The 24,671-nt window shown below is 39.2% G+C and overlaps 3 protein-coding genes across 5 annotated transcripts; 1 reads left to right on the top strand and 2 right to left on the bottom strand.

Moving 5' to 3' along the window:
- The first annotated feature begins 3,990 nt into the window (after positions 1–3,990).
- On the top strand, positions 3,991–12,734 carry LOC131315156 (rho GTPase-activating protein 2). Its single transcript, XM_058344250.1, has 4 exons — positions 3,991–4,502; positions 6,783–6,903; positions 7,000–7,350; positions 11,892–12,734. Exons 1-4 carry the CDS (start codon positions 4,177–4,179, stop codon positions 12,489–12,491), a joined length of 1,398 nt encoding a protein of 465 aa, XP_058200233.1. The 5' UTR covers positions 3,991–4,176; the 3' UTR covers positions 12,492–12,734.
- A 597-nt stretch (positions 12,735–13,331) lies between these two features.
- LOC131315158 (uncharacterized) lies at positions 13,332–14,169 on the bottom strand. Its single transcript, XM_058344252.1, has one exon. It carries the CDS (start codon positions 13,909–13,911, stop codon positions 13,519–13,521), a length of 393 nt encoding a protein of 130 aa, XP_058200235.1. The 5' UTR covers positions 13,912–14,169; the 3' UTR covers positions 13,332–13,518.
- A 1,075-nt stretch (positions 14,170–15,244) lies between these two features.
- On the bottom strand, positions 15,245–24,431 carry LOC131315152 (RNA-binding protein BRN1). Of its 3 annotated transcripts, XR_009196613.1 has the most exons (12): positions 24,166–24,431; positions 23,910–23,992; positions 21,822–21,873; positions 21,515–21,640; positions 21,260–21,339; positions 20,483–20,665; positions 19,929–20,253; positions 19,681–19,824; positions 19,290–19,606; positions 18,355–18,476; positions 16,711–17,065; positions 15,245–16,632 (listed from the first exon to the last, which is right to left on the bottom strand). XR_009196613.1 is itself a non-coding variant. In XM_058344244.1 (9 exons), the coding sequence occupies exons 1-9, from the start codon at positions 24,332–24,334 to the stop codon at positions 19,479–19,481; spliced, it is 1,290 nt and encodes a 429-aa protein (XP_058200227.1). In that variant the 5' UTR covers positions 24,335–24,431; the 3' UTR covers positions 19,127–19,478. The 3 variants fall into 3 exon arrangements, 1 of the variants encoding a protein (XP_058200227.1); XR_009196614.1 differs by having other exon boundaries at positions 16,711–18,476; XM_058344244.1 differs by lacking the exons at positions 15,245–16,632; positions 16,711–17,065; positions 18,355–18,476 and having other exon boundaries at positions 19,127–19,606.
- Between the last annotated feature and the right edge of the window lie 240 nt (positions 24,432–24,671).

The following is a 24,671-nucleotide window of genomic DNA, read 5'->3' as shown; positions in this document are numbered from 1 at the left end:
TTTTTGAAACTTGAAACAACAAAATTTAAAAAGGTAGAAAATCTGGGATTTTAGCATGCCGTTGGCCTTTTTTCCTTTTTCCTTTTTTTTTAAAACTGCATGCCCTTAGCCCCAAAACCACAAGTTTCAAATTGAGTTGAAAAAGTTGAAAAAACTAAAAGAAGTTGGAACAAACATGCCTATGGGGATCAACCTTTGGTCTTACTTTAATCCACCTATATTATACTACTATTATACTACAGTAAATTGTAAGCATGATGAGTTGGGATTTACTTTTCATCAAAAGGACCAACTTTTTGCCTTTGCCTATTTTGTCCTTGGTTGGTTATTGGCGTAGCTGAGTTGTTAATCCATACTTTCTTTTAGTGGATTAGTGGATTGACAGAGTTTATCCACGTCGGATAAAAAAAAAAGAAGGAAAAAAAGACAGAGTTTATCCACGTCGTAACAGCTGTGATGTGCACTATATATTCCTTATACCATTAGTCTTCTCCCGCACACAAAAAAAACCTCTACGTTGTATTTTTTGTTGTATAACAAATGATCTATCTGGTAGGTTATATAAAATCAATCTACGCAACAAGAAAGCAAGCATTCTTTGGTTAAGCAAAGTTCATAGGCTTTTGACTTCTTTTAGTAAAGAATTGAAGAACAAGATAATACTCATTGAAGAAAGACAAGAAGAGGAAATCAGAAAAAGACAAACTGAAAATGACAAAAAGAAATTGACGAACAAATAGAACAAAGATCAGGAAGGATTGTAGAACTCGTATAGTGGTTTTCCTCAAATTAAAATTAAACAAATACCATTATTCCTTTACAAAAAATAGAATACTAGTAGTAGCTTTCGGAGGGAGTCCGCATGGGCGTTGAACTATTGCATTCTCTTTTTTCTTTTGGTTGTTCATGTCTGAATCGAACTCTAAACGACATAGACTAATGGAAGAAAATAATCGTAGGTCCGAATCTTGTTGAAAAGCAATTACGTGGTTGTGTCAGCGTTAAACAAATTTTTATTCTACATGACGCTATGATTCATGTGACCTTACCTTTTGGTATGGGTAGTTGATACGATGGTTAAACATACACATCAAAATCACTTTTTTCCTTTTGACCAAGATCAATCAGATTCAAAGCTCTCTTAAAATGTCCTAAAAGCTTTCATTAATTAACTTAGTGGAGACATTATAATGGGGAAAAGGCAACGTTCAATACGAGAGTCGGTGACGTGACCTTAGCCTATTATTCTACATAATACATGGGTTTCATTTGGATTTCATAAAAATTAGCCTATTCTACTTGTAACAAAATGATACCAATGTATGATTCGAATAGTTCATAAAAGTGACAACAATCTATGATCAGATTGATTTGGTGACGAAAAATTTCGACAAGGGTAGCAAAATGAATGATTGAGATTGATGCCGTTAAAAAAAAAAAGACCGAAATTGACTTTTTGGATTTTAAAAAATGAAACTTAATTGTGTGTAGACCTAGAAGTTACATATTGAACGTGCTTGAGCGGAAGCTCGTACGCTAGTGTGACTCCATATTTAAAGCATCTCAAACTCTTAATATTTGCGAGTGTAAAAATTAACAATCATTCTACCTCTACACTCATTTACATACTCAATTACACACCCACTCATAATAGGGGTGTAGCCTGCACACACTACACACCCAGTGTGTGTGGGGCCCACCCCTATTATGAGTATAGATGTGTAAGTGGGTATAGAATTATAATTTTACAAAAATTAAATACAAGAGCGTAGAACAATAATTGAGAACGAGAATAAATAGTCCTGCACGAGAATTAATATTGTAATATAGTCCAGAATGGTGCTACTGGTACAGACTAAAAATCTGTACCAGTGGGTACAAACTCCTTTTTGGGCCCATTTTTAGTCTCAAAAAAATGATCGGAGTCGTTCATTTTGTTTAAAATACTTTGTTTGTGGTCCCTACAAAACATAAGTTTAATCCGGTATCGGTAAGAGTATTTACGAAACATCCAAACTTTGTTCTATTGAATTCTAGAGCAAAGTTTGGATGTTTCGTAAATACTCTTACCGATACCGGATTAAACTTATTTTTTGTAGAGACCATAAAAAAAATATTTTAAACAAAATGAACGACTCCGATCATTTTTTTTAAGACCCAAAATGGGCCAAAAAGGGATCTGTACCCACTGGTACAGATTTTTGGTCTGTACCAGTAGACTTTCTGTATAGTCCAGGCAGGACCCGAGCCCGAGGCCCATCTGTCGTTAGATTTGTGCCGAGACAGAGGGGGCTCCAAAGGTAATTAAATGACAATGTTTGGGGAAACTATAAAGCAGGAAACGAATCTTTGGAAATCTTTCCATTCGCACACGCCATTGACATGAAAAGCACCCACAAGTTTTGGAAAGTTTGCCCACCTTGCCCTAACTTGCGGGCAACAAACGCTCTTATCGCTTTTAAATGTTGGTTTGCTTATAACTCAGGTGGCCGGGCACGTAATTCGATTAATTTTAATTGTCAATCTCATCATTCATTTATAGAGAGTCTAATTAAATTCGAAGCAACATGGAGAGGTTTAGAACTTGAAACTTGAAGATAAAGCAAATTTTTAAGTCTCAAGTCTTGACCACTAAACCAATCCCTGGTGTTCGCTTTTAAACATTGCTTAAGCGCTTAGTTTGCCCTTCAACTTCCTAATTTTAGCATCGATCCACAAAGCAGAGCTTTAACGGGAAAAGGAAAAAGGAAAAGAAACTAATCATAGGCTTGACCATCTGCCTAATTGACGGAGTTGACTCTTATTGATGATCAACCCTCCAATAATTCCTCTTGAATGATGATCAAATTTAATTTGTTACTATAATTCACCTGCTATTCTCATCAACTCTTTGCCAAATATTCTGTAAAAACAACCCAAACCAAACCTGATTAAACTTAAAATTGAGTCTCCATCAATTGTGGTTAGAGTATATGGAACTTTTTTCCCAAATGAATTTTGTTGACAACAATGTGTTTTTTATTTTATTTTATCAAGGGCATAGAATTATTTCGTGAAAGAGTGCGCAAAAAACATAGTATGGTAATGGTTGAATGAGTTATAAAAAAAAGTGCGTGCAACTCAAATGTATCTCTATTTTACATGCCCACTGTAATTGCACAATTCATTTTGAACCCAATAATATTTTCAAGTAGTAGAACCAGAGTAACAATCTTCTTCTGCAAAGGGATTTTGTTGATATATGTACAAGAAGTCCACCGATAGTCTACAAAAAATATTTGTAGATCTAACACCCAACAACATACTATTTCACAAAAAAGTACTAATATATCTTAAGTTAGTCAAAGCTCAGCTCGAGTTGATTTGAGAGCACGAAAGATGTTAATAATATTTCACTTTACCAAGATATACTATATATAGGAGCAGTACTTTATGCTATCCCAACTCGAACTCGATTGGCTTGTTAATAATATTCCAGATGTTAATAATATTTCAGTTTACCAAGTATTTGCTCAGATCGAGCTTTGAGTTTCATAAGCACAAAAGAAATGGAGGTCAACTATTTAAATTTCAAACAATCCATAGCTCGAGCACCTATCGGGATAGCCCGAAGAAACCTGTAGTAGGCTAGGGACTAGGTACCGTTTCTAACTAGGTTAGCTGCGTATGGAATCCGTATTCTCAATAAGGATTCTTCTCGGATCGTGTGAAAATTTTCATAAGATTCGGACAGTCAATCTCGACAATTAATAGTTCAAATATGTTTATTATGTTTAACAGGTAATGGTTAACTAAGTGAGAATCGAGTGAGAATTTATATCCAAACCGTCCATTGCTGAGATGAACGGTCTGGATGAAAACCCTTACAGGATTCTCTCATAAACCCTCGCAGAGGAATCCGGATCCGTGGCATATTGGTAGTTACTTCGAAAAGGCAAGGCTTATAATTTATCAGTCAGGATAGTAAAAGGGAAATTTTAAAAAACGGGTGGCCGTTTGAACGTCAGAGTCCTGCTGGACATCGAAGTTTAAACCACTTTCATCAAATAAACAAAACAAACCCTCAAATACAAACAAACACGTCGACTCACTCCACCACACAGATTCAAACCACTCCGTTCCCCTCACTCACTCCCACCCTGCTCCTGCTCCATTTAGAGAGAGAGAGAGAGAGAGATGGCGATAGGGATGGTAATGGCGACAAAGGACGGTACTGGGTGCCGCGGTGGCTGTGGGAAGGGAACAAAAGCAGGTGAAGAAGAAGAAACAAACAGCAATTTGTCGATAATCGAGATACTGCTGGCCGCTCTGAGGAAGTCAATGGTGTCTTGCCGAGTGGATCGTCAGGGCGAGGAGCCCATGGCGGCCCTCCACCACATGGAGATCGGCTGGCCGACCGACGTACAGCACGTGGCCCACGTCACCTTCGACCGCTTCGAAGGGTTTCAGGGCCTGCCTGTCGAGTTCGAAGTCGAGATACCCTCCAAAGTTCCTAGTGCCAGGTCCCTCTCCAAAATTTCAGTATATATATTTGTTGATCTGGTTTTCGTTACAATTTTAGCTTATCAACTTCTTCAAAGCTCATTTTCGTCTGATAACCAAAAAAAAAAAAGTTGTTCAAAGCTAGTACTTTCTAATTATAGTACCGGTCCTGAGCAAAGTCTCCGTCTTGCGTCTCCAAAATTTGATAGAAAGAGGGCCTAAAAAAAGTACATTGTATTACTGTTCCTTAAAAATAAGTCTATGAGATTAAGTTCATAAGTGCATAATCAGTACTTCCATGGTTTAAAATAAGGAAAGAGTAAATTTTAAGTGATTGCTTCGAATATTTCTTAATGATGCGTTAGTTTGGTTTTTATCTTATTGAATAGGAGTATTAGTTTTGTTTTGAAGTTGACTTAAAGGCCCGCAATTTTTTAAATTCGCCTAGAGCCCCAAAATATCAGGGCTGGCTGTGTTTCTAAATCTGGTCCCCTTTTGTTTTTGCTGCTTGTTGACTTTACTGTTGTGTTAGTTTTCCGATAAGATTTCGAAAGAGGGGGATAAGTCCAGTGTTCTAAAATTTGGCCACCTAGTTCCCGCCTAGGCGCTAGTCCAACACTTAGATTTAGGCAGTCTACTGGTCGGAGCCTAGTCTCCGCCACTCCGCCAAGGTGCTAGGTGGCCAACTAGTTAGCACCTAGCAATTTTCAAAACTTCGTATAAGTTAAACTTGCGACTAAGATTTCGAAAGAGGGGAAACATTTGCTTATTGGGTTTATCAAATTTAGAACGATGTTGATTTGGGTATCCCTTACTATGGTTGAAACAGCCAAGTTCTAAAGTTCTTGTGAAAGTTAGTTTAGAATATCAAGTTTGTTCAAAGCCACTCTCTTATAGTAGTACATGTCTTTTAGTCTCCCTTTTGGTCTAAGGGACTTTTTCACTGTTTACCTGAAATCTTGCCAATTCGGGGTTTCTACCATAAATGTACAGTGTAGTGGAATTGCTCTGACTGAAGACAAATTTTTCTTTTTGGTACGTTGGAAATTCATAGATCAAACCTCAAACAAAGTCATCAAGAACATGTCCATAGTCTGGGGCATCGAGAGCATAATAGCTAGAACCAAAAGCAAGTGGAAAGAGACTAATGCTGTGTTTGGATGAGTTTTTGAGAAATTTTTTGGAGTTATGAGTGGAGAGAAAAATGAGAGTAATGATTGGAAGTAGGGTAATGAGTGGAGAGAGATAGAGAGAGAAATGAGAATAATGATGGGAGATAGGAGTAATGAGTGGAGAGTAATGATTGGAAGTATGAGTAATGAGTATTTTTTTCAGTTGGAAATTTTTTCTCAAAAAGCCAACCGAGCAAGGCATAAGACGCTGTAGTCTAAGACAAAGAGATTAAATCTGAAACATTTCAGTCTTGGAGGCGTCCGACACCTAGCCACCTAGACAGTCAACGATAATAAAGGGCTGTTTCGCAGGCAGGATTTCAGCTGTCACCACCAGGTCATTTGCTTGTTCAACACCAAGTCTAGCCAAATTATTAGCGCTTTGGTTGGCTAGACGATAGATGTGGGAGAGAGTAGCTCCAGTGCACGTCAAAAGACTTCTTGAGTCTTCAACTAGTGCTCGGTGAGGGTGTCCGTCTGGAGGGCCTTCGTTCATAAGTTTAACTGCAATAAGTGAGTTCGACTCCACTTAAACATTCTGCACGCCTTTCCCCAAAACTATGGTCAGACCTCTGTACATGGCCCAGATTTCCACCTCCAGGCTAGAACCACATGAAAGCTTCCCATAGTAGCCTACCACCCAATTGCAAGCGCGGTACCAAAATATCCCTCCGAAGCCAGATTTGCTATTGAAATAGTCCCAACACCCGTCGGCTATTAAGTTCAACTTCGCCCGCACAAGGTAAAATCCACTGAATTAAATGGGGTTTCTTATGCTCCTGATTAGAGGAGATTTGAAAGTCTCTGAAATATCTGAGGAGTGAGGAATAGGAGGTTGCCTGTTGTAAATACTGAAGACAAATGGGTTTATTAGGATTCAGGGGTTTTATGGGAAACCTCAAGCAGCATTTGTTAAAGTGAATAGAACTGAACTTTTTGGATGCTTACTGCACAAAACATCAACTAAACATCTGTACCCGCAGTTTCCTTTTGTTAAATCTTAACAATAGGAAAATGGGTATGTTAGTACAAGCAGATACACTTGTTTAATACAGCAAAAGATAAAGTAGTATTGTATGCCCATTACTGTGTGTACAAATACTAACTTCTAGTATCCAACTGCTTCAGTGCAAGCGTTTTTGGAGTCTCGGCAGAATCGATGCAGTGCTCTTATGATTCAAGAGGCAACAGTGTACCTATAATTCTCTTGCTAATGCAAGATAGGCTATACTCACAAGGAGGTCTAAAGGTATAAGAATACTTTCTAATGTCGACATGGTTGAAACTTGAAATGGACATTGAAAGCTTTCTTTTTGTTTATCTGAATGGCAAGTTTATTTCTCAGGCAGAAGGGATTTTTCGCATAAACCCAGAAAACAGTCACGAGGAGGACGTGAGGAGCCAATTGAACAGAGGGATTGTGCCAGATGACATTGACGTCCATTGTTTGGCAGCGTTGATCAAAGCATGGTTCAGAGAACTTCCTTCGGGTGTATTAGATGGCCTTTCCCCTGAACAAGTTTTGCAATGCAGCACAGAGGAGGAGTTCGTTGAACTAGTGAAGGAGCTACAGCCAACTGAATCAGCATTGCTTCATTGGGTGATCGATCTTATGGCTGATGTTGTTGAACTAGAGGAATCCAACAAAATGAATGCAAGAAATATTGCGGTGGTTTTTGCTCCGAACATGACTCAAGTAAGTGAATAAACCTTGTTGTGAGAGAAAGAAGGAAAAATATATAGGGTGTTAATGAACCCTTACACATATAACTTTATTTATATTACTCTGGAGAGTTACACATACATAAGATAGACGAATAACCCTTGTTGTGAGAGAGAAAAGGAAAAGTGTATAGGGTGTTAATGAACCCTTACACATATAATATAACTTTATTTATATTACACTGGAGAGTTATACATACATAAGATAAACGATGTGGGACAAACTCACTCTCTCTAATAAACACTTCTAACACTCCCCCTCAAGCTGGAGAATAGATATCACAAAATCCCTGCTTGTTACTTAAAAATTCTAAACGATGTTTAAACAATAATTTGGTAAAAACATATGCTATTTGAGCTCCTGTAGACACAGAAGGCATAGTCAACACACCACCATCAACCTTCTCTCGAACGACATGACAATCTACCTCAATATGTTTGGTTCTCTCATGAAACACATGATTCGAAGCGATATGTATCGCCGCCTGATCGTCACAATACCTAGGAATGAGTAACTGCACCCGAAATCCCAGCTCCTCAAGAAAGGATCTCAGCCAAACAACCTCACATGTAGTATGAGCCATGGCACAATACTCTGCTTCTGCACTAGACCTTGCAACAATAGTCTGTTTCTTACTTTTCAGGTAACTAAGTTGCCACCAACAAAAGTACAGTAACTAGTTGTTGAACGACTGTCAGAAGGTGACCTTGCCCAATCTGCATCAGTAAACGCCTCAACATGCAAATGACCATTGGAACGGTAAAATAAGCCACGTCCAGGATGAGCCTTAAGATACTTCACAATGCGAATACAAGCTTCCCAATGTAGAAGACGAGGAGCAGACATAAACTGACTCACCATACTAACAGCAAACGAGATATCAAGACGTGTATTGGTAAGATAATTCAACTTACCAACCAAGCGACGATATTGGTCTGGATGAGGAAATTCCTCCTCCTGATCAACGCAAAGTTTGACATTAGGATCCATCGGAGTCTCCACAAGTTTGGCTCCTAGCAAAGTTGTCTCCTCTAGAATATCCAACACATATTTCCTCTGGGACAAACTAATCCCATCCTTGGACCTTGCTACCTCAATACCCAAGACTTACACAAGTCTTTAGTGTGAAATTGACTATGTAGGAACTATTTCAACTCACCAATTCCTTTCCGATCATCTCCAGTAATAATAATGTCATCTACATAGATAATAAGCAATACTTTCCCTCGAGCCGACAGAAGGGAAAACACAGAATGATCCGATTGATTTCGATGCATGCCAAACCTCAGAATAGCCCCACTAAACTTGCCAAACCACACTCAAGGATATTGCTTAAGTCCATAAAGGGCCTTGTAAAGACAACATACCTTATAATGCTCCCCCTGAGCAACAAACCCAGTTGGTTGCTCCATATAGACTTCCTCCTGGAGATCACCATGGAGAAAGACATTTTTGACATCAAGCTAATACAACGGCCAACCAAGATTAGCGGTAAGAGAAATAAGAATCTGCACAGAGCCAAGCTTGGCAACAGGAGAGAACGTTTCGGAATAATCAATACCATAAGTCTGGGTGTGTGGCCTTTAGCAACCAAGTGAGCTTTGTGAAGCTTAATAGTGCCATCAGGAAGATACTTGACAGTATAGACCCAACGACAGCCAACAGTAGATTTCCCAACAGGAAGAGTAACCAACTCCCATGTGCCATGAGTATGAAAAGCAGACATTTCATCCGCCATAGCTGTCCGCCACTCAGACCGAGATAACTTTTCCTGAATAGTTTTAGGAACAAAAACGGAGGAAACAATAGTAGTGAAAGCACGAATGGATGGAAAGAGATAAGTATAAGAGATAAACCGAGAAATAGGATGAGAAGTGCTTGAGATATTAGAAAAATCATATTTTACCGGTGGACGACGATTCTCACGAGTCGAATATTGAGAAGCAGGTGGATCCGGCGACGGGGGAGAAGATGGAGGCATGGGCACAAAGAGTTCAGTAGACTGGAATGGTTCTGTAGGTGGAGGTGGTGCCTGAGGTGGGGTTTGTGCTAGAGGCAGAGGAGGTGCTGATACTGGGAAACGACGAACATAGACCTGCAAAGGTTGGGGTGAAACAGTGACAGTAGGAATAACCATAGGTAATACAGACTCGAGTGTAAGAAGATCGTTGGTAGTAACAGGGTCTGAGTAATATGGCAATGACTCATTGAACGTGACATCAACACAGACAAAGTGACGACGTAAAGTAGGAGAGTAACATTGATATCCTTTCTGGGTGTGTGAGTATCTCAGAAAGATACACCTAAAAGACCGAGAATCAAGTTTACTTCTATTAGGATCAAGAGCATGAACATAATAGGTGCACCCAAAAATCCGATGAAGTAAAGAAGGGTGGAGAGGTAGACCGGGAAACAAGACCGTATGGGGAACCTGACCACCTAAGACCGTAGAGGGCATACAGTTGATTAGGTAACATGCAGTGAGTACGGCGTCACTCCAATATAACTTAGGAACCTATATTTGAAATAATAAAGCACGCATAACCTCAAACAAGTGCCAAATCTTGTGCTTGTGGAGTCTGAGAGCACGATGATTGGTGAATAATGCCATGATCATCGAAAAACTGATAAAGTAGATAGTGAAAATATTCATGGGCATTATCAGAACGAAATATCTTAAACACAAGTATCAAACTGATTTTTGACTTTCATGTAAAATATTTTAAAAACAGATTTCAATTCAGACCGCCCTTTCATTAGATAAAGATATGTGATACGAGAAAAGTCATCCACAAAAAGAACATAATACTGAAATTTTAGAAACACTGGGCACATGCCCCCAAATGACTGAATGAACTAACTGAAAAGGACACGACACACGACGCTTAACCCTAGGTAAAAAAGTGACTTTACGATGTTTACTAAACTCACAGACCTCACAGACCAACTTATTAATGGAACGACAAAAGGGCACAAGGTGCTTCAAACTCTGAAGAGAGGGATGACCAAGATGACAGTGATGTTGGTATGGAGACTCTGATGTCTGAAGAGCCACAGATTGAGAAACAGTCAAGTAATATAGGCCACCTCGCTCAATGCTTCCACCAATCTTCCTCTTTGTCTTGAGATCTTAAAAAACAAAGTCATGAGGAAGAAATGCGATGGAACAAATTTTGTAAGCCGGCTCACAATCATAAGATTAAACGGGAAATGAGGAACATGTAATACAGATGACAAAGTAAGAGAGGAAGTGACAAGAACTGACCCAAAACCAGTAACAGCAGTGGTAGAGCCATCAGCCAAGGTAACGTGAGATGTTCTACCAACTGGCTGTCGATCAAAGAAAGCAACAGATGAACCGGTCTGTGCGAGTGTAGCAATAGAGGATCTTGTCGTAGCCTAAAATGACAAAAAACACTAATACTCCTCAGCTGAAATAATACTCCACCATATGATTTGTTCCCCAACAATGAGTGCAAAATTTGGAATCACGGCCTCGACCGCGGCCACCTCCCCCTAATATGCGACCCCACGATTAGGGTTGTTTGCATAGAAGTCCTCACAAGAAGTTTATACCCCTTATTAGCTTAACCTAGTATACTTTGGGTTGTTTGCATAGATTTCCCTTCTCCAGTTTAACTTGCCTGAAAGCTATCTCAGCTTAATGTTGATCGTCAAGTTAGTTTGAAACCTATACAGATTTACTCTCTAAATGTGGAGTATATTTTTGCACAAATGCGAACAAATATTCCCTCTGTCCCATTTTCATTGTCCATTATTCTATTTGACTCTTTATGTTTTTTGCCTATATCTTTTAGTGTAGATCTTGAAAAATATGCAATATGGATCTTGTTTGATAGATCTCGATTAGTTTTGTAATGTAAAGTTTTCAAAATTATGAAAACATTATAGATTGACAGATATAAGAAATTAAAAAATGGACAATAAAAATGGGACGGAGGGAGTAGTTTTTTCCAGATTACCTTTAGCTCTCAGGTGAAAGTAGATAAAGTCCTCTATACGGAACGAGCTGTGCTATGTGCACAGACTGCTGTGCACAGCAACCGTTTTCTCCCGTCTCGGGTCGCACAAAGATGATCAGAGCCGCTCATTTTGTTCAAAATATATCGTTTAAGGTCTCTGTAAAAAATGAACTTCGTTTGAGGCGTTAACAAAACACCCAAAATCACTTCAGAATTTAGGAACAAAATGAGCGGCTCCGATCATCTTTGTGCGACCCGAGACTGGAGAAAACGGCTGCTGTGCACAGCTTGCTGTGCACGAATCATTTCTGATACGGAACCCTTTCTTATGTATTACGCGGATGTGTACACACTACTACTTCAAAAAAGAAAACTTGATAAAGTTCTTCCTTGGTGTAAATGGATGTGCCACGAACAAATGAAAATAAGTAGAAAATGAAAAGAAACTCATGTAACTCAATCAGAATTCGGCTAGTTCAGCTAAATCTTGAGCATCGCGTTTTTTCATATGGCCTTTTTTTTGTTGATTAGATGTCTGATCCGTTGACGGCTCTGATGCATGCTGTTCAAATAATGAACTTGCTCAAGACTTTGATCATGAAAACACTAAGAGAGCGAGAAGAGGCTGCAACAGTAGCGTATTCACCAATGTCGTCTCATTCTTCTGATGGGGAAATTGAAAGCCAGCGAGAGATGGATACCAGCTGTGAATTAAGAGGGTCACTGTCACAATGTGATGTCAATTCCCCTTACAGCAATGGCTGCAGAGATGGGGATGAAATCGAGTCTTTGAGTGACATGGAAGAATGCTTATTGGGTCAATCTGACGAGAAAGAAAATGCCAAAATCCCAGCGGAGTCAATCGGTGATCGATTGCGAAGACATCATGTCAGTGCCAGAAGTGGCTCTACATCTTACATGCAATCTGGTGTTTCCTTATCTGATAGCAAATTTGAAAGTTCTTGTTTGAGCACAAGTGATGGGGAATACTCGGGGGCATGTTCGATTGCTGTTGGGGTAAAGGATGATTTGGAGATCCGAGAAAAACTACATGAAAACATGGATGATGATGTTGAGATGGTTAGCAAATTGGAGTCAGCTACTCCAATTCCTTGGTTTGGTATCCATTAAATGGAATTGGTCATATGCTTATCTCCGTTTTATGTGGTTAAGCACCTTGTTTTCAGATTTTCGGTTTTCTTCGTTAGCTTTAGTCGGTTCTGTAAATTGGTTGTGTTTTCCGGTGTGGCGAATTTGTCATTTGCTCAGCTTCAGGCTGACTACACTACATGCTTGTTGTCTGTGATTCGGTACAAATGATATCTCTAACTTCGTGACAGTTCTGTGGTTGGAATTAACATGTGTTTGCTCTCTCTCTCTCTCTCTCTCTCTCTCTCTCTCTCTCTCTCTCTCTCTCTCTCTCTCTCATGGCAAGTTAATCGAAAAGGATTTTAGGAATTTTTAAACTTGAACTCGGCTGCTCTCAAAATATGTTTTCCTGTCAAATTTACAACGATATTTCCAAATGTTAATCTATTAGCTAGCGAGATCAAAATCGACCGGGAATATCCCCACAAGAAAACTGCGAAGTCAATTCTTCAAAAATGGAAAATAGGAATCTGTATAAAAAAAACAGCGAGGAGGTGGCCGGAGGTGGGGTGGCCCATGGAGGGGGCGGCGAGAGGTACTAAAGGAGGGAGGAGGGAAGAATGAATATTAAAACTACGAAAAAACATCATTTCTTGACGTTATGCTGAACTTGTAGAACTACGAGAACTCTCTACCTTTTCTTTGAACGGAAAACGGGCATTGGATACGGTTGTATTTACATCAGGCAGTGTTTTTTGAAAGCATAAACGAAAATCAGTCAACATAAACGTCGCCAGAAGCGCTAAATCTGTATTACAACGAGGTGTATATGTACATCTTCAGGGGGGGGGAATCAAACTAAGGGATAAAATGCTGAGAGAGAACAGAACAGAACTGCAAACTTGCTTTTTCCATTCGACTCGTAGCTCGTCTAAATCGATGAAACTCGCGATAAAGAAGCTGGAATGGATTGACCAAAAAGTGGAATTTATTCACACTTCCTGATCTCAAAGCACTTCGAAAAACAGAAAAAAAAGTGAAAAACAGGAATGGAACGATAAGACGCGACTCAAGATGCCAAGCAAGCCTCCCAGAAAAGCCTGCTCTTTTCCATCTCATCATTCATCAACACAATTGTTGTTGAAATTGAATCCACACTGAGCCTTGGTTTCTTGCGTTGCCTAGCTTTTCCCCAGCTGCTCACCTCCTCCTCCTCCCCATTGTCGTCATAGTAGTAATCGTCATCATCATTGGCATCATCAACATGATAAAATTCATCATGGGCATCTCCTAGATCATCAAACACCATGAAGTCGCAGCAACAGGAGTGTGCATCGTCATCTCCTTCGACATCCGTTTTCGCATCCTCGGAAGCCACATTGAGCTCAAAGATGTCCTCCGAATCACCGGTGCATTCGAAGGGCAACCAGGAGAACACATCGGCAGCTTTCTTGCCCTCCATCTTCCGTCAGTACTGGAGAAGGCCAGTAATTGAGGGGGACCCTTCCTTTTCTTATATAGTTTTCCACGTTCGTACATACATCATACAGTACGTACATGCGGCGAAATTATTCCGTAGTCCAAGAGCGTCGCCACGTGGTGCTCCGAACCACACGTTCTCGTGGGGTCTACAACGACCCCCACATAAATATCAAAAAATGTGGTTCCGAAATGGTCTGAAGCATCACATGACGGTGCTCTCAGACTACTGAATAATAGTAACTCGTATGTGCGTGACTTGTTTCACACTTCAATTTATATGTGGTGCCGTGGTGGGCTTTCTGTCCTTTGAATTAAGGTACCGGGATCTGACCAATTCTCAAGTCTGAAGCTATATCATATGCATATGTACCCATCTTCTAGAAGTAACACAATCATGTCCTGTCCAATTGGGAACCCCCCACCCCACATTAAAAACACCACCTCAACTGAATAGTCCTTTTTTTAGGGCCCTTTTTAATATGACAAGGAACCTTCCAAACATGGCCCCTTTGGATCAATTATATTTAACTTCCATGAATCTTGAATTGCTTCAAAACGAGTAGGCAACTTTTAACCGTCTTGACTGGCCTATCTATCGTCTTAACTAAATTTTCAACAGCTTCAAATTGTTTTAAAAGCCAATGTCAAATCAATTTAACTAGCTCATGGCTCATTTGTTTACGATAGAATTTAATCAGACTAAGCTGTAACCGCTCATTTGTTTACAGGAGTTTTGTGTAGATGTGAACGAACGAATTTAACCATCTGACGAGTATATTTAACGTTCATAAATCTTAAATTGCTTCAAATGACTAGACAACTTTAAATGTCCGATTATCTATCTACCTTTGTAACCATTTTTCAATTGCTTTAAAAGTCAATATAATATTGTGTCAATTTAAATAGTAGTAGATGTCTTAGTATTGATGAGAAATTTCTGGTCAAGCACACGGTGGGTGCAAAATGCTAAAACGGGACTTTTGGCTTCTTGAAGTTCAACTTCAACATTTGGCGTGAGAGAGGCCCATACTTTAGTATTTCTTTGAAAATAAATAAAAAGAATTGAACACGGCCTATTCTTCCAGAAAAAAGCTGGAATTCTTTTTTTACTTCCACGTGTCACATCAAATATTCAAGCTATGCAATTCTGGACTTGGACCAGCTAATAATAATAGAAATCCTACTTTGAAAGTTTTATCAATTTCAAGGTCATAATATTGCCCTTTCCAAGCATGGAAAGACGCGGGATCTTACCTAAAATACAATCCAAAAATGAGGGCAGATAAATAAAGATTTCACACACGCAAATTCCCGAGGAGAAATCCTGTATAATATGAAGAAGATACCTACTACTACCATTTTACAAACGTGATTTTTTCTTCGAACGTCACCGTTCTGATTGATCAAAATACTACCACAATGATATCAAACGCTTTTGGCACCACCACGCGGTACCCGAACAGCATAACGACTCCTCTTTCCGGCAAACAATATACAGAAATAATGGAGAATTTAGTCATTATCCATTTCCCAATGGGGTGTAGGTGAAGCAGTTAATGTCAAGCCTGTAAAACCTGACTTTTTGTAGCTAAAATCACCACTTATACTCTGTCCCAAGTCTTGGCCAATTTTGGTGTACTGTACTGATAAGACAATCATGTAAGCCGTGGGTCAATTTCCCCATCTCCTGAGTCCCACCCTCAGAAAAAGTAGGCCCTGATACAAAATTACAAAGCAATTCAGACATGCGAAAGTGATGTAAACAATTCACCATCAATGTAAGATATTATTAATAAGTCACAAATACACTTTTGGTACAGAAGGACTGAAAATAACTAAATTACCAAAATAACTCTTTAAGATCATGGCAGTTGGTTTAGCACGCGTTGTGCAACACCACTTTGTGTTTTGAGATCTTACGTCGAGCTGATGAAAGAATATTGATGTTCCTAATACTAGTAGTATAAATCATGAACCAGCAAAATAAACCAAAAAAGAGTACAGAAAGAGAACCCGGATTTTCTTGGCAGATTAGAAAAATTAATCAAAAACAAGGATGACAATATAAACAACACAGGAACACTTCCATTCAAATAACAATCAATTACATTTCATGTACAATATGTCAAAAGGTTTGGCCTGTCAAATATATGTAAGGATAGCATACAAATGGCTTGACCTTAAGCAAATAGCGCTGCCATAGAATCATGAGAATTTAACCCTGATTATTTACCACAGATTTGACTAACAGATGAATGAATAAAGGAATAATGACAATACAACGAGCAATAGTTGAACAACTAATCAGGATTACCCCCATTGCTCCCTACAGTGACCACCAACAAAAGTACGAGGAGATCCACAAGCAACATTTATCCTCTCATGAACAAAGGGCAGTTAATTTTAGAAAATTGAACCATCAACTTACGGCTGACCTCACATTATTCCAGAGAGCACCATATATCTTAATTTATTCATTTTGAACTGCAAGCAGCCTTATTTAATAACCTACTATGGTTCGCAAGACTGTTGATCCCTTCACATCCAGGCACGAATCTAACAGTATAACTGCATCTTCTACACGATGTGGAAAGGTCAAGATCTGATGAGAAAACACAAACCGACGAACATTGCAAACTTATATTGCTTCCAGAACCTGCAAACACTAAGCACAGCAGAAAGGGCAAAGGGCTGATGAGCACTACAGAATCATCTGCAAAATGGCACAAAAAATAATAAATTTCATGCAGAACACGAAAAGGACTAACTAAAGATGCACAAAAAGAGAGATCTGCATAGGGACACGCCAACTTTTCTAAGGCCCCAAGATTTTGATTAATACCGTCAGGCGTCAAGCAACACAGACATTTGAGAGAAGTACTGCAGAAGGTAGTCATGGAATGGTGCCATTAAAATTTTAAATAGAGAAATAAACAGGACTCAGACACTTGAATTCAAGCTAAAAGGAGTCTCATAAGCAATGGAAAGAGCATAAATGACTCTTAATAACACCGAGATAAAATTAACAAGACTGGTTCAGCCGTTCAGATAAGATTCACTAACTCCATACCAGCTGCACAATTGCTACTTTGTTACGTACAAGGGGCAAGGGGAAACAGGAATCCAACTTCAACCTGAAACAAACAGGAAGGAGAAAATGAACCCAAAAAATAAAAAATGCAATTAACACTGCACTTGAGCTTTAAAATGTGAACAAGAATTGACAACTGCCAAATAATATATCAAAGAAAAAGAACACGTGTTTCCTATCTTGATGAATTTTTTTCCCTGGCTCTCTTTTTCTGAAAAACATATAGAGAGAGAGGTTCATGTAACCACTAAACAGGTGACAAGCTTTTATCATAAACACTGCCAAGAAGGAGATTACAAACTTATGCATCAACAGGCAAGGGACAACATACATGCATAATTACCAGAACAGAAAAAATCTTCTCAAAGGACCTCATCTGCCTTTTTTCATTAGAAATGTCAAGCACAGGGCTCGATAGATTGTTCAGGATATATCTTCCATTCTCTGAGGGTAATTGCTTGTTGCTACTAGGTGGGGAGGGAGGAGCATACCAACGTCTGGAGCAAAGAATCGGGCACTTTGGCTTCATCCACCAGTATTCAGCACAGGTTGTTCCATACAATAAAGAATCACAGAAAATAGTTCAATAACAGGTTTACCCGTTCCTACTATGGAGGTGACCTTGACGTTCTTATCTTCACTTTATCGACCCTCATTAAGACTTTTGGCTAAAAGAAAACTTCCCAAAGCTAGTCAATAATAGCATGGAGACAATTAAAGAAGTAGAGCTAAAATAACCTTAATACCATTTGATTGGATCGATAGGCCAATGACTTGAGATTCCCTACGGATCATTTTATGGGCTTGAGGCACTTGACAAGCTCAATATGCGTAATTCCGTAATATAACTTGATTTCAAATCAAGGGATTGACAATCACTTGATGTTTCATTACTAGCAATAAGCCAATCAGCAGGGCAATTGAGATTGAGCAAGTAACTCCTTCACAACTCCATCACAAGTTCTCAAGGCAACAAGAATACATACTTATCAAGATGCAAGGAGAAGTGTAATGATTGTTACTCATAAAACAAGAATTTAAGTGCCAACTTAGTAACTAGCACCCTTTTCAACCTTAAATGCTAGAAGAATGCATCAATCCATCTCTTTTATTCAGAAACCATCTAAAATCGGCACTCCAAAATGGGGTGTGGCTTTCTAAAGTGACACCTTCATCAAGATGAGTCGACCCCAAGTTGGACACCAGTTACAAACTCTTCAGTGCAAAATGGTTGCACTTAATACCACAAAACACATCAATGCACAATCCGGAATAATGTAAATATGTAAACCACTCCAATGTAACAACACAAGGAGAGAAATACAACTGCACCGTCTTGGGAGAACTCTTTTCCCACAGCCACGACCATGTCCACATGCCATGGCAATTTGCAAGTGAAGTGAACTTGAAATGTCCAAAAAGAGAGATTAATGCTTCACTCCTGTGTCAACATCCTGGAAATAAACAAATAAGAGAGAAGATCAGGGTCAAAGGATTTTATCTGTTACAAGTCAAATTTCTTATACCACCTCATTAACCCATAAGAACAAGGCCACAAAAGGTCATTGGACACAGCAAAGGGCCAAGCCAATAAGGAAAAATCCTAAAATACCCTCTTTTCTTGCACAACAGAAACGATCATACGGAACAGATGTGACTGAACAACCAAATTGGAGAATGAAGCAAATTGGAGAATAAAGCAAAACAGACAGGAAGAAAGCATATCAGATGTCACATGAATATGAGATGCAAATACCTGAGATTCACTGCACACGGAGATACATCTTCTAAGAAACAACACAATGAACAAGCACTTCACATGACTTTGTATTTCAAAACACTGTTTTAGGTCATTGCTTTGAGAGGAAGAAGGTTTCATCACAACTCAAAATCTACAATCTTCACATGGACGCAGTTGTAACAATGAGATACATTGTACACAGGGAAGGAAGACAGTGATACAAGCCCAGGAAGAACTAACTTGACAATCCTTGTTTTTGTCCAGCACATCAATATAGCTCCGAAACTCCATAAGATTCCAACGAAGGAAACAAGGGGCAAAAAGATATTGTTGGTTATTGAATAAATTGAAACAAAAGCAAAATTTTGCAGAAGACCAACATTATTTGTAATGAATGCTTCCAAAGAATTATTCTACATTCAAATGTACACGAGGGAAAATTAATAAAGTACTAATCAATTCTAAATGAAATTCTATGCAACGAAAATTTACAGAATACAACGGCAGATAATGAACCAAGAATTACAAGTTTGAGGGACATCAATTCCTTGAGTCAGCTACAAGGAGGATGAAGTAGTGCACAGAAGGCACAATTGCCTCAACCCCACCACAAAATAGCTGATTCTCCAGAAATACCCACATCCTGATCCGGGGTGCAAATGGCCATTCGTGGTAGGGATCTCCTTCCATCCGTTGCTTACCTCTGAAGTCTGAATCAGTAAGGGTTATTCTGTTTGTTGTCTCTTTTAAGTTGCACCTTCAACTTTTTACCAACTAACTGGCTGCCATTCATCGTATTAATTGCAGACTGAGCGGCTGCTGGTGAATCATAACTAACAAATCCTGCAGATGAAAGGTTATTAGACGCAGAAAAACACTTTGTATTCAATCTAAACTAAAGACTAAGATATCCTTACCAAAACATTTGCTAACACCGGTTTCTTTGTCGATGAAGACCTTAGCACTCAAGACTCCACCAAATGGATGAAAAGCATTTGCGAGTTCTTGATCACCAAATTCTTGAGGAATATGGTATATGAATAAATTAGCCCCAGGTGGACCTAGGTTCAGAGGACATTCTTATGGACTAAGTAGCGATCAAAATGAATCTGAAAACAGGATGCAAGGAATGAAAGCACGAATTCTCAATTAAAGTTTCAAGAACCTTCAACTTGACCTCCAGAACTTCTACCGACACTTGAAGATGCTGCAGACGGACTGTTAACAATTGCAGGTCTCAAAGGCCTGCTACTCATCATTCCCCCAGGATATGCCACAGGATACTGAAGCCCTGGTACTGCTGGATAAGGAGATCCAACATACCTTGCTGGTGGCAGAGCATAGTTTCTTGGGGGTATACTAGGACCGAGATTGGGTGTGACTCCATGCAATGCATTCCCCTGGTTTACTGACGGTATGATGTTTTGAAAAGCAGGTTGATTCTGCATTTGTGGCAGCCGATACTGCATGAGTCCATAAGTTCCAGGAGGCTACAAAGACAACCAAACCAAAAACAAAAACAAAAATGCAACTTTAATAACAAGAAGAGCACAACGAAAGAACCAAACAATGAAACTAAGGCTAAGGATTAGAAGTTGAGAAAGTAGGCTACGCCGTTGGAACATTTTGTAACATACAACAATGCTGTGCTTCAATATATTAACCTATGATTTGCATCACAAAAAAGTATTCAAATGTAATAACACGAGAGGAAAGAACCTGATAGCCATAACCACTATAGGGGGGGCTGTAAGGAATAGCCAAGGATCCAAATAAAGATGGATGCAGTGAAGTGTTAGTATTTGGCATATTAGAAGCCTGTGACTGAGCTTTCTGTGCCCGCCGAGCTTGTCTTTCTTTCTCTGTATCAGCCCTTTTGACAACTAAAGGAACGCTTGAACCCTGATACAGGCAACACAACAATAGGTTTATATCACTACAGCAACAGATCCATTTAACTCACGGGCATCAATAATGCACACTCTAAAGTAGGACAACAAGGCTAATAGAAGGAAAGTAAACGGTTCAAGCATTACAATTGAAACTCATCACCCCATCTCATGGATCCTGGGAGAAGACAATGTTTACATCAACACCGGAATAAGCAGCATAGAAATATTTCTTGTTACAGCTAGCCATAACTAGATTCTAAGAAATCATAGCAATATCAAGTTAAACTCATTAGTTCATGTTAATTTAGATTTGAAAGCAGTTAGCAATTAAGCTGGTTGTTCCAAAGTGAGTAGAAGGAAGGAATGACCATGTCAATACCTTGGCCAATCCTTCAAGGTACAGATGATTAGAAATGTCTGTGATGTTCAAGTCAAGAGGTGCGCAAACTATACATTAAACCCAGAGCCAGCTCCCTTGAGATCCTTATACCCTAGACTAGACTCTAGTACGATGAGATGAGTCTCATACCAATCGCCTTGAACAATAAAATTGCTGTCAAGATACATATAATAGTATCAATAGCTTCTTATTTCAAATACAAACCTCCATTGTATGTTTCCCATTGAGTGCTTCTACTGCTCCAAGAGCTTGTTCCTTTGTCTCATACTTAACAAAAGCACAACCTGCAATGATTGAGATACGTAGGATGATAAAAGTTAAGTTTACACGCACGCATGCAGGTGCACACACACGTGTGCATGAGAATTTAAGAAAGTTCTCAGATATTGATGTGGTCATACTAAATCCACAATACTTGAAAGGATTAAAGCAAAAAGGGGGTACGAACACAAGATGTACCTTTGCTTGTTTGCTGAGAACCTCTCAGTATTTGCAAATCCGTAATATTTCCATACTGAGAAAATATTGCAGAAAGCTCAGCATCAGAAACGTTCTTTGGAAGCATACCAACAAAAAGTTTGTGTTCTGGATCACAAAACAAAAGTTTATTGATCAACTTCAATGTAGTCATAGCATAGGATAGAGAAAGAGAAAAGTAAGTCAGCGAAAGATGGACAATGAGAACAGGCACAAGCATGGTTTACAAGAACCATCTCAAGGGCGAAGTACGTACTAAAAGAACAAGAGAATCAAAAATATATCTCACCTAGCCTTTCCAACTCGCCATCTGCATACTTCACTTGCAAAGGACTAGATGCCTGAATTGCCCCCAGATTAGAAAGAGAATAACATGTTCCATACAAAACAGAAGCATAGAAGCAGCAAAACAAGGTAAGATGTTTTTTTACAAGATATGATTTTAGTGCTTAGTTGTCTCAAATTTCTATGTAAGCCTCAAAGTCTACCTGCTATGATGCATCATGAGGTTCAGACCAAACATTGCCTAGTTTCGTAAGAGAGAACTCATAACTCAGATAGGAGTCACTCTAAAGCATCAGGGTGCGGGCTGGCCTGGACAATCTGTTACTTTAGAATCGCATGGAGTTTAACAAACAAAGAGTTGATATTTACTGTGATTGGTCAAGATGTAATGGCCAATCAACTACTCAACGATTTTGAAACTCCAAAGACATTCAACAGGGATGAGCTTACCTTCTTTCTTCCAATTTTAGATGATATGATTTAAACCATGACATGTGCTAATTTTATGCTAACGACTAATATACATACACCATGCCCTACTAATAATATGCATGTCATAGGAACCTATTTCAAATGCATATCCCCTTTCCCCATTCTATTTGTTCTTGAAAAAGTATCCTGAAATGTTGTACTCAGAACTGTTGCAAAGTAAGCAGGTAGGTTGGTTCTCCAGAAGCTCTTGATTGGTGATCAATTCTTTTCCCCAAACAAATTCAGCACTAAACAAGTCTACTTCCAAAGCAACCCAAAGTAAACTATTACTGTAGGGTAAAATAGATTTTGAGAATACAATTTGATGTGCTTTTGATTATTTGCTTATGCATCATGTAACTGATGTCATCCATATGTTCAGCAGTTGTAAATAAAGTAAAATAGACTTGTAGGGTAAAATAAAGTCAAAGGATCACTTGGTCCTCAACTCCACTGCATGCTTTAAACGACTCCAGAAGACATCTATCTCTACGGTCAACATCGTTCTGCTTGTAAAAGTTCTAGAACAGTAATATCCAATACAGTTATTAAATAAAAAAGAAGAAGAAGTAATATCCAATAGAAACGAAATTTAATGTAAGAAGTCTTAGTCAAGACAATGTTCTATAAGTACCCCACTACCTGTTTTGTAGCCAATAATTGCAGACTGTAAAATTGATCACCCAAACTATAATGCTACCATAAGCACTTTTAAGTTATGATTTGATATGGGAAAGTGCTACAATACACACCCCTTATTTGGGTGTGTAACTGTGTATCATATGCACCCTCATTGAAACATACTAAAATGTTATGATTCCCAAAATGTTATTAATCTATTGCTAAAAAGTTACGAATCATATTGATAAAAAATTACGAATTTTTAGTATAAAAGTTACGATACGAAATAAAATGTTATGAATGACCGGTCTACAAATAATTTGTTATGAGGTGGCACAATATAAACCACACAATAGGTGCATATGGTACACACCTTAAATGGGTGTGTATTGAAGACTTTCCCTTTGATATGGTACCATTACGACCAATCACATGTTGCTTAGTGGCCGATAACTAGGGCTGCAAATGTGCACCTGAGCTTTGACTTGTTCGAGTTTGGCTCGTTCAAAACTAGTCTAGCTCGAGATCGGCTTGAGCCAACTAATCGGGCTCGAGTTCAGCTCATTTATAATCAAAGTGTTCGATCTCGGTTTGTTTACTACACAAACTCCCATAACGAGGCGAGCCTCTACAAACGAGCCAAGCTTTTAAAATCGAGTTGAGTTACGACTAACCCGAGCTCGGCTCGTTTAATAAACGAGCTTAAAAATCAACCTCAAGCTCGACTCATTTACTAACGAGCCAAGCCGATAATGAACATCTCGGTTTGTTTGCAGCCCTAGTTCACATGTGGCTCAGTGCCAGATAACGCGAAGCGTCGCATCTAACGGTATCCAAATATCTACCAACGTCAGAATAACGTTACTCTCTTCTAGTAAAACATTGGATCAAACTCCTTTATCTTGTTCAATTCATGTAGCAAAAAGCCTACACTTGTCCACTATTAACAGGAAGAGATCATAAACAACACCAATGGGGTAAAGATGAGAACACTACTAACCCCAGGGAGAGTTCTCTTATTATGACACGCATCCACCGCCTTATCAGCTTCTTGCCTAGTCGGACATATAACGAAACAACATCCTGCAGATAACCAATACTAACATTCACCAACTAAATTAAGGCTTTAAAACATCATTATCCACAATTAATCAGCGCAAATCTAGAAGAAGGCTCGAGGACTCAGTCGGATCGCGCATTGCCAACTGGAATAAAACAGAGATTTGAATAATGCTGGAGAGAGAGAGAGAGAGAACCTCGGGAAGCTCGCGTGGTCTTGTCTTTGATGACGTTGACTTCGTCGACGAGAGCGAACTCCTTGAACATTGCGAGGAGTTCTTCTTCGGTCACGTGCTTCGGCACTTGACCTACGAACAGCTTCACGCTCTCGTCGCTGTGTTTTCGCGGGTTTTCTCCTTCCGCCATTAATGCCGTCTCTCTCTCTCTCTGGTTTCTCTCTCCACTTACCCGCACAGCGCCGTTGTTGTCTCGTGTGCTAGCTGGAGAAGTGGGGTCTTTTTCTAATCCTATATATGGCAAAGTTGGGTCTTCGTAGATTTCCAACTGTAAATTAGAAAAAAAAATTTCCAAATACCCCCTAGTTTCTGGGTGTGTATACGGAAAGGTCCCTCCTTGTTGACAGAAACTGGAAAGGCAAGTGACAGCTGCGTATACCGTTGCTAACGTAAATTGATCCGAATTGTCCGAGACAATTCGGATCACGGTCGGACTAAGTTATATAATTTGCGTACGTGAGTAGGAC

The sequence above is a fragment of the Rhododendron vialii genome, chromosome 13a, assembly GCF_030253575.1.
Source record: "Rhododendron vialii isolate Sample 1 chromosome 13a, ASM3025357v1".
Lineage (NCBI taxonomy): Eukaryota > Viridiplantae > Streptophyta > Magnoliopsida > Ericales > Ericaceae > Rhododendron > Rhododendron vialii.
This window is presented reverse-complemented; position numbering and strand designations above follow the sequence as displayed.